Raw genomic sequence first — 10,355 nt, 5'->3', positions numbered from 1 at the left:
CAAAGCAGTGCACCAAGAGGAGGAGGGGGGGGGGGATATGGGGAACTGTAATCTTTGGCAAGCAACAAAGTTCAGTGATGATAAGTGGTGTGCACCCTGGATATTTTGGCTTATACTATCAGTGTTACAGTATACTCACTGACACTTTACTTAGCTATGTATCCAAATACTAAAAGCTGTACTTTCTGAGTATTATAAAAAAAAAATTATTAAAAAATTGTACTATTATTTACACGCTAATCATTTTTTAATTTTTTTAATTTTGCAGTTGAAAATCAAGGCACAAATGGAATTTCACAAAGAGAGATAAGATTGGCAATGAATGTGGGGAAGCTGGAAGCCAGAATGTTATGTCGTTTATTAGAAAGATATATGTTGATTAAGGTTAGATGTTTTGTCTTGTGTGGGGGGTTTTGATAAATGGCTTGGGTCAGCTTCTGCCAATAAAATATCACAGTAACTAAATCTTAAAGGAGAACTATGAGGTGAGTGCTTTTCACTCACCTCATAGTTCTAGCCGACCTGTGACAATGAGACTGTCACAGGTCGGCTCAGTAGATCGGGAGGTGAGCGAACACATACCGGCGTTCGCTCACCTCTCGATCCTGTCACGGCTCTCTGCCGTGACAGGGGAGGGGCTGGATTCCCCGCTCCGCCAGCGCTGACTGGCGGAACGGACGAGGAGGGGGCGGGTACAACTGGCTCTGCCTCTAGGTAGAGCTACTGGTAGATTGTGATCTACCAGTAGCTCTCAAAGCTGATGCTGGTAGATCAGGAAGGGTGTGAATAGCGGCCCCTTTATTCCATTTTGGCATATTTATTTAGCTGTGCACACATGATTACCTATTAGCCTGGTTCTGCTGAGACAAGCTCCCTGACACCTTTCTGGTGAATACTGGTGGTTGAAGTGCTATGTATTACATCAAAAAATATTAGTTTGTATTAGTTTGCACAGCCTGTTGCACTGCACTGTTTGCAAAATACAGCAAGGCGAACCAGGAGAGAGAGCGGGGAGAGACAGCCAAGAGAGACAGCCAGGAGAGAAAATGAGCACCCCTGCTCTAGGACCACCATCTAGGTGTAAACTAAACAGCCAAAAGATTAAAATCAGTGGCAGTGAATGTCTAAGAAGAGATAAGCAAGAATAGTGACAGATTGTGGAGAGGAAAGCAGAAAGGGAAAAAAGGAAATCTTGGGTGTTGCTTTTTTCCACCAGTACTGGCCCAGTAGATCTTTATAGATCACATAGAACAAGGGCCTAAAATAGCCTTTGGAAGCCAGTATATTGTAGTGATGTGATCAGTAGGACCAAGGGTAGGCAATCTCCGCACTCGAGATGTTGTGGAACTATAAGTCCCATGAGACATTGCAAGTCTGACAGCCACAGGCCTGACTCCAAAAGGCAGAGACATCATGAGATTTGTATATTCACCACAGCTGGAGTGCCAAGGTTGCCTATCCACAATTTAGACCATTATTTATTTGTTATTGGGTCATGTCAGGAGCTTGCATTATTTCAATGGTCATGTTGTGAAACCTTTTTCTTCCCTTTTTTTTTTTTTTTTCAGGGCTTCATGGAAGATGAAGGACGTCAGCGAACTACCAAATTTATTTCTCATGTGTTTGTTGAGGAAAGTGAATTACGCAGACAATTCTTAGAGGAAAAAGCAAAAAGCGAGCAGCTATCATTAATGAATTTGGATACATTACAAAATGTAGAAGAGGACAAAGCAATGTCTCCAGAAAACAACCCATCTGTGGACTCGCACATTTCAGAAGATGAGAAGGATGATATGAGTGAATACATTGCTAAGACAAGCACTCCTCTACCTCCATCAAAGGGTAAGCTATTTATTTTCAGTAGTTTGTATTTGCAGATATAAAATATTGTATTTCTAATATTTTCCCTTATCATATGTTTTATAAAGTTCCAAACCAACTTAACCTGATATCACACTCCAATTGCTGGTTTCCCCAATCTATATTGGGAACTTTTAGGGCCCATTCACACCACATCCAGATTACCTCCAGACCAGACTGTTTCCGAACCCAAAATGCATCCGAATGTATCCCTATGCTATTTCTGGCCTTTGTTCCCACCAGCGCAGTCTGTTCCAGACCAGAAAAATACAGCGTGTCCTATTTTGTCTGGTCTGGAATGCACTAGAACGCATCAAAAACGCATGGAACTCGCCTGTAAGACCATTTTAAGCTAAAAAAAAAAAACAATTCCAATTGCGGTAAAAGCGCGGCAAAAATGCAATGCACTAAGTTCCAGATCTGGTCCAGGAAATGGTGTGAACCCAGCCTTAGGGGTGTTATTTTTCGCATTAAATGCCCGCTGATACAACAGCTGGGTGATTAAGGATGTTTTTGCTTAGTTGAAGCTGAAGTATTTTTATGGTTGGAGTGACTCAAGTAAATGTATGTAACATTTGTATGATGCCTCAAGTAAGTAACCCCACTGGTGTTCTCTGTACCCCTTAAAGACAACTAACCTCATCCCATCCACAATCTGCAGATTTATGTTCCCCTGCACATTATGTTTAATATGTGCGTGGGTTGGGGTACTTTTTTTTTTTTCAATTTGACTTGTTTTTCTTTAACTTAACCCTAATGCTTTCACATAGGAGTCTCACAAGCTCCCTATGTGATATCACGTTAGTGGTTCTCTTTAAGAGATTGAAGTGGCTTTGTTGCACTCCTTACCGCAGGTCCCCAGTCCTGTGGGGGTGCTTGTAGTGACTGATGGCGTCGCAAGACAATGGTAATAGGCAAATGTCACCAGCACACCAAAGAGATTTGAGATCCAAAGTGTTTGTTAAATGAAATGTCATATCATCAGAACAAGCGCTTTCGGGGCCTCACAGGGTCCCCTTCAGCAGTCATTGCTGAGCCTGATGAAGGGGACCCTTGAGGAAAGTGAATTACGCAGACAATTCTTAGAGGAAAAAGCAAAAAGCGAGCAGCTATCATTAATGAATTTGGATACATTACAAAATGTAGAAGAGGACAAAGCAATGTCTCCAGAAAACAACCCATCTGTGGACTCGCACATTTCAGAAGATGAGAAGGATGATATGAGTGAATACATTGCTAAGACAAGCACTCCTCTACCTCCATCAAAGGGTAAGCTATTTATTTTCAGTAGTTTGTATTTGCAGATATAAAATATTGTATTTCTAATATTTTCCCTTATCATATGTTTTATAAAGTTCCAAACCAACTTAACCTGATATCACACTCCAATTGCTGGTTTCCCCAATCTATATTGGGAACTTTTAGGGCCCATTCACACCACATCCAGATTACCTCCAGACCAGACTGTTTCCGAACCCAAAATGCATCCGAATGTATCCCTATGCTATTTCTGGCCTTTGTTCCCACCAGCGCAGTCTGTTCCAGACCAGAAAAATACAGCGTGTCCTATTTTGTCTGGTCTGGAATGCACTAGAACGCATCAAAAACGCATGGAACTCGCCTGTAAGACCATTTTAAGCTAAAAAAAAAAAACAATTCCAATTGCGGTAAAAGCGCGGCAAAAATGCAATGCACTAAGTTCCAGATCTGGTCCAGGAAATGGTGTGAACCCAGCCTTAGGGGTGTTATTTTTCGCATTAAATGCCCGCTGATACAACAGCTGGGTGATTAAGGATGTTTTTGCTTAGTTGAAGCTGAAGTATTTTTATGGTTGGAGTGACTCAAGTAAATGTATGTAACATTTGTATGATGCCTCAAGTAAGTAACCCCACTGGTGTTCTCTGTACCCCTTAAAGACAACTAACCTCATCCCATCCACAATCTGCAGATTTATGTTCCCCTGCACATTATGTTTAATATGTGCGTGGGTTGGGGTACTTTTTTTTTTTTCAATTTGACTTGTTTTTCTTTAACTTAACCCTAATGCTTTCACATAGGAGTCTCACAAGCTCCCTATGTGATATCACGTTAGTGGTTCTCTTTAAGAGATTGAAGTGGCTTTGTTGCACTCCTTACCGCAGGTCCCCAGTCCTGTGGGGGTGCTTGTAGTGACTGATGGCGTCGCAAGACAATGGTAATAGGCAAATGTCACCAGCACACCAAAGAGATTTGAGATCCAAAGTGTTTGTTAAATGAAATGTCATATCATCAGAACAAGCGCTTTCGGGGCCTCACAGGGTCCCCTTCAGCAGTCATTGCTGAGCCTGATGAAGGGGACCCTGTGTGGCCCCAAAAGCGCTTGTTCTGATGACATGACGTTTCTTTAAACGAACACTTTGGATATCAGATCTCTTTGGTGAGCTGGTGACATTTACCTATTACCAGGTTCTCTTTAAGGAGACAATATGGGTCTACCTTTTGGCAGTCTGTAAAACTGATCAGGGAGCTTTATAGCACCCCAATCACTATCGGTGTAAAGCCAACAGTTGTAATCAAACTCCTGGCTTCCCCGGCTGCTAATTTTAAAAGTACCTGTGCATACCCTGCCAAATACCCACGTATAGCCATTCATGTTTGTGGGTGACTGTATGCACCTGTTGCTTCCTGGGCAGGGAAATAAGCCCAAATTTTACATGTATGGCCCCCCTGTGCCCGTGTGCATGAGGTCAAAATCCCACAACGTAATTGCTGCAATAACTGGAAACTTAAGAAAAAACAATGCACAGACCTGTTCTGTTCTGTTTTATTTTAAAATTGCTTAAATGTCCCATACAAGACATGTTTTGTTTTGCAGAAGTTAGTAGTTAAAATCCTCAGGCAGACACTTTAAGGCTCTTCCCCTTAAAAAGCCAGCCTTGAGGGGAGCCACCTCAGTGCTGAACTGCTGTACAGTTGGTCCTGCCTTGTGCGTGATCTTCTAAAAATGTGCATGCAAAAAAAACAAATCAAATGATCTGAACTAAAACTTTAAGTACATTGTGTTTAAAATGTATATTTCATTGTAATGGTACCTTTTTATATTGTAAGCTTCTTGAGGGCAGGGACTGATGTGAATTTGCAGTATGTAAAGCGCTGCATAAATTGTTGCTGCTATATAAATACCAATATTAATAAAAATCATAATTTATTATTATTATTATTATTATTATTATTATTATTATTATTATTCAAAGACAACAAAGTTGTGGTACCACTGCCCCTCATTTATCTGTGTACTGCTGTTTATTGAATAAAAATGTTATTACTGGCACAGCATTTGCTTATTTTTGTCTGTAATTTATTTTGTTGTTGCAGGAAAATCCTGTTTTCAGCTCGCTGAACTGGACAAAATCTCAGTCACATCAGAAAACAACTGCAGTAGGGACAGTCTCCATATAGAGCCCAACCTTTCTATGATAACTACACACTCTGCAGATGAGGATAGAGATGATATCTCTGTAATTGAGGAGGTTGTGTCAAGTGAGAAACAGAAGCATGTAATTATCATTTTAAACCGTTTTCTCTTAAAAATGAAGTCTTGCCCTTTTTTCACAGCTTGGTCCCCTAATTCCCACAGTGTATGTTGCTTTTTATCTCATGGTTCTGTGTACAGCAGAAGTTGAGATCCAGAGGGTGACAGCACGCCCCATTCCCAACCACAGAGGAAAGGAGACAGTCTCTTAATTGATGCTCATCTCACTCTTCCTGTGCTTTCCTGACACAAAATGGGCATCCCCTTCCAGTTCTAGTGCTTGTTCTGATTCCTATGCCAGGAACAGTGAGCTAACAGCTGTCAATCAAGAGGCCTGTTTCCTTTGCAGAGTGCAGTTGGGAATGGGTGGTGCAGTCCCCAAGTGGATTTCAGATTCTACTGTACACAGAAGCACGGGATGAAAAGCAGCATACACTGTGGGAGTTAGGTGACTGAACTGTGAAAAATAATACAAGGTGAGGCTCCTTTTAACTCTCAAAATCCACTAGTGTGGTCAGCTCGCGGTATACTGAGCCTAGGGTGACGGGAGGACGCTAGTTTGTGTCCTCCCGTTACCCTAAGGAGAACTATGGGGAAAAGCCTTAACCCCATAGTTCTCCTTTTTAAGAAACCCTAACCCAATTAAAAGCAATTTAAACTACAAGAAGCATTTTCTAAATATATATTTTTTAGCTTATGCTATGTGAATAGGAACATGTAACAATAATAAAATCAATGTTATGCCAATTTGGCTGTGAAAATATACAATAATCATTAAGGTCATTTGGTAATGTAAAATGTTTGTTGCTTGTTAAATGAGAATTATGAGGTGAGTGATTTTCATCTCATTTCATAATCTAAGCCGACCTGTGACAATGAAACTGTCACAGTTCGGCTCAGTAGAGCGGGAAGTGAGCGAACACATTCTGTCGCTTGCTCACTTCTCCATCTATCCGTGCAGAGAGCCGTGACTGTCACTCACGCAGAGCCAGCTCTCACTCACGCAGCTCGGTGGATCCAGACAGAATTGTCGGGATCCGTTCCGGCTGCGGCGTCTCAGTATACCGCGAGCTGTAACACGCGGTATATTGAGCTTTGGGTGACGGGGGGAAGCTAGTTTGTGTCCTCCCGTTACCCTTAGGAAAACTATGGGGAAAAGCCTTAACCCCATAGTTCTCCTTTTAAGTAAGTTAGTTAAATTAGTTATTGTTATTCCTAAAGCTGGCCATACACCTATAGATTTTCAATCTGAAATTTTCATTGGTGACAAAAACCCTTGTTTGATTCTAGCTCAAAAAGCCCATCAAGCACAGAGCAATGTTTCGATAATTGTTCGTTAGCAATACTAACTCCCCGAATTTTGACAATCAACAGAACGGATTTTCGTTTGCACAGGTGCTGTGTTCTTGCTGCATTTTTTTTCCCCCCGTACGAAAGGGCCACCAATCCATCGATTCTTCATTTCATTCGAAAAAAGTTTTCCAGCCTCACCCTTCGAGAAAATTATAGCGGGATTACAGTTAAAAAAATCGTTGGTGTCCCATCAACTGTTCAATTATCATTCGAAAGATCATTTGTGGAAGATTTCCGAACGAAAGTCGTACAGTATATGAGCACCTTTTTAAGGCTTCCAAAATTTTCTGCAAGTGTGATATTTTAAATGTTGGCTAGGTTTCCACCAGAAGAAAATTAACTGCACTGTGTTTATTAAAAAAAAAAAATGATGCATATTACATACACCGATACGTCATTTATTTGTCATGTAAAAATAACCCCAGAAAGGAAGAGGTGAAATATTGTAGGTTTCATGAGTTGAAGTAGGACACTGCCAAAACAGACATACTAACTACCGTATTTTTCGCTCCATAAGACGCACTTTTTTCCCCCCAAAAGGAAGGGGAAAATGTGCCTGCGTCTTATGGAGCGAACCCCGACGCCCGAGACATGCGGTTTCCGGCGCCGGCCGAGTAGTAGGAGCCAGTGCTCGTTTAATACGAGTGATCTAATGAGATCACTCGTATTAAAGCCGAGCAGCGGCGGTGGCGATCGTATTCAGCAGTAGGAGCCACTGCTCGTTTAATACGAGTGATCTAATGAGATCACTCGTATTAAAACCGAGCAGCGGCGACGATGGAGATCACCATAGAGCAGACGAGGAACGGACTTTCTTCGTCTGCTCTGTGTGATCACTGAGAACGTGGCGCTGTAATCACAGCGTCACCTGTCTCAGCGGTCACTAACTGCAGCTTCTGTCACAGCTTCTGTCATAGAAGCTGTGTCAGAAGCTACAGTCTGTCGAGTGCTCCATAAGGCGCGCCGGACCTCCCTGCGTCCTATGGTCCGGTGCGTCTTATGGACCGCAAAGTCTAAAGTTGGCCATATAAGGCTTGAATTTCCAATGATTTGATGAAATGTGAGGTGTGGGTGACCATGTTGGCCACTTTTCGGCCAAAACAGTGGCTGCATCCTGTCAGATGCAGTCACCGTTCAGGTAATCAGGCAGCGGCCGGTACTTTGGCTCTCTGAATATAATAGCTGGATATAATAGCTGGAAAGAGAATCTATGGTTTTTTCTGTGTGTATGGCTAGCCTTAGAACACAGTATCACAATTTGGTCTACGTTTCAATTATCTTGATTCAAAAGACACATTGAGGGGAATTAATCAAAACTAGAACAGACAGAATCTAGGGCAGTTGCTCATGGCAACCAATCAGCATCTCTCTTCAGTTTGGTCAGTTAAGATTTGAAAATGAGACAGAGAAGCTGATTGGTTGCAGTGCTCTAGATTTTGTCTGCTCCAGTTTAGATAAATTCCCCTAATTGTTTATTTCATTTATAGTCCTCTTTTCTTTGTGGATCAATACTAGAATTGTCACCTGCAATAGGAAATGTTTTCTGACCTAACTTTTTAATAAATAATGGATTGATTCTAAAGGCATTTGAAATTGTTAATTTACTGGCTCCCTCTAGTATATTTTTGGGGAAATACACATTTAAATTGTTTTATGCCCCCCCCCCCCTTTCCTCAGTGTCATTTCATCCAGAGGACATCTAGTGGTGAAATGATATAACGTAAGGACAAAGAGGAGTTGAGTGTTGCAGTCAGAGATTTTTTTTTTTTTTAGTAAACCTCTTGCTTAGAATATCTGTCTTGCAATGTCGGAAATGTATACTTGTTTCCGAGCTGGATTTTATGAGGTGATCTTATGAGTCTGGCCATCTGCTAATGGACATGTCAACAACTCTACCAGTTGCAGAAACCAAGACAAAATTATGAATAGGTATTTAGAGGCCAGACAGCTCTGCCATATGAAAATGCAGATTTATTTTTAGATTTGGTAGCTTTTTCATTGAATAAACTTGCATAATTTAATCTATTTTAAGGACTTAAAAGCTAAAAGAGGTAAAAAGTCTTCTAAGTCAGCAACACTGGAAAAATCTCGTGAAACCTATCGCCTTTTGAAAAGGAGGAACATAATCGTGGAGACTGTTAAGAATTTGCGATTAGTGGAGAGCTTGTTCACGTAAGTTATATCTTCTTAGTTTAAAGAAATAAATAAAAGTAATCTGCTTTTTTAATAGTTTAATGGTTTATATCAATTACTTATTAAAGTGTTTTACATATACTTCCAGGCTAGTGATCCGGCCAGGAACACACTTCTGTCTTAGGGTGCCTAACTCACTCCACCACTTTATCTAGGAAGGGGCTACATACCAACCAACAGCAAAATTTTCATCCTGTAGAGAAGGCAATGTTAGATGTGCTATTCCACTCAGTTGGACTTTTACATATGTGAATAAGAGATTAAAGACATTCTCCAGTTGACACTTTTTATAGTGACACTAAACTCAGGGGTTAAATCTTAAAAATGCATTCAAGTACCTTACCTGTTAACAATACTGTAGCATATTTGTGTGTCACTGAACTGAAGATATTCAAATCATCTCTGAATTTGTGCTGACACTGTCATTCCTTCTGGAAAGTGGCTACTTTTGTTCCCCGTGGTCCCTGTGTGTGTTATAAAGTAGCCACCGCTCCAATCTCGCTGCTGTGATGGACTACAATCTTACATTTAGTTAGCAAATTTTTGTTGAAATTATAGTCCATCAAAGGAGTGAGCTTGGAGTGGTGGCTACATCATAACACACACAGGGACCATGGGACAAAAGTAGCCACACTCCAGAAGGAAAGACAGTGTCAGCATGAATTCAGAGATGATTTAAAGTGACACTAAAGTCAATTTTTTTCCCTTACCCCCAATGTTAATGAAAGCTCTTACCTTAAATGATGTTTCTTAATCCGATCTTCTTCTTTCCTGTCGTTCATCTGTCCCTCCAGCACTGCGGCGGGTCTCCGAACCAGAGCTGACTCCTCTGTCCTTGCTGGCACTTCCTGTCCCATGGTGTCTGCATGCGGGTGCACGCGTCCATAGACTTACCTTGTGTCTCTCCTCGTCTCCCAGCCAAAAATGTGAGCTGCGCATGCGACCGCCCCAAAATGCTTTGCGGCCGCCCGAGGATCTTCACATTTTCGGATGGGAGCGCGCAGGGAAGACACAGGTGAGTATTAATCTCTGTTAATGCGTTTTTTTTTTTGTTTTGTTTTTTTACACTTTTTGCATAGATCTACTGCTCGCTAGCAGTAGATCTATGCAAAAAAAAACGGAGGCTTTAATTATCCTTTAAGGATTTACAGCCGAGTGATACACAAAGAAGGTACATTTTTGTTAATAGGTAAGGTACTTGAATGCATTTTTAAGATTTAACTTAAGTTTAGTGTCACTTTAAACAGTTGCAGAAACAGTTTGTGTTTTTTTTGGGGGGGGATAAATGTAACTAAATCAATAAAAGCATGCTAATGTAAGCATCCCTGTCCGTGTTAAATGCTTTGTCTCAACTCTCTCACTGCCACTTTTGCTGGACTGCTTGGTCTGTTAAAGGATGTTAAAAAATGTACTTAATGGCAGGATCAGTGGGTAATAA

At 41.1% G+C, this 10,355-nt stretch overlaps 1 protein-coding gene across 1 annotated transcript in view; it reads left to right on the top strand.

Annotated features, from left to right (window-relative positions):
• Positions 1–10,355, top strand: part of GTF3C1 (general transcription factor IIIC subunit 1) — a 102,349-nt gene that overhangs the window by 15,913 nt on the left and 76,081 nt on the right. The window contains exons 8-14 of the mRNA XM_018571292.1: positions 269–384; positions 1,569–1,842; positions 2,680–2,767; positions 2,924–3,129; positions 5,215–5,372; positions 7,349–7,351; positions 8,757–8,896. Coding sequence (XP_018426794.1) covers positions 269–384; positions 1,569–1,842; positions 2,680–2,767; positions 2,924–3,129; positions 5,215–5,372; positions 7,349–7,351; positions 8,757–8,896 — 985 coding nt within the window. The remainder of the gene's footprint in view (positions 1–268; positions 385–1,568; positions 1,843–2,679; positions 2,768–2,923; positions 3,130–5,214; positions 5,373–7,348; positions 7,352–8,756; positions 8,897–10,355) is intronic.

This window comes from Nanorana parkeri, unplaced genomic scaffold, assembly GCF_000935625.1.
Source record: "Nanorana parkeri isolate BGI_ZX_2015 unplaced genomic scaffold, ASM93562v1 scaffold1727, whole genome shotgun sequence".
Lineage (NCBI taxonomy): Eukaryota > Metazoa > Chordata > Amphibia > Anura > Dicroglossidae > Nanorana > Nanorana parkeri.
The sequence above is the reverse complement of the archived record's forward strand: the minus strand, read 5'-3'. Positions and strand labels throughout refer to the sequence as shown.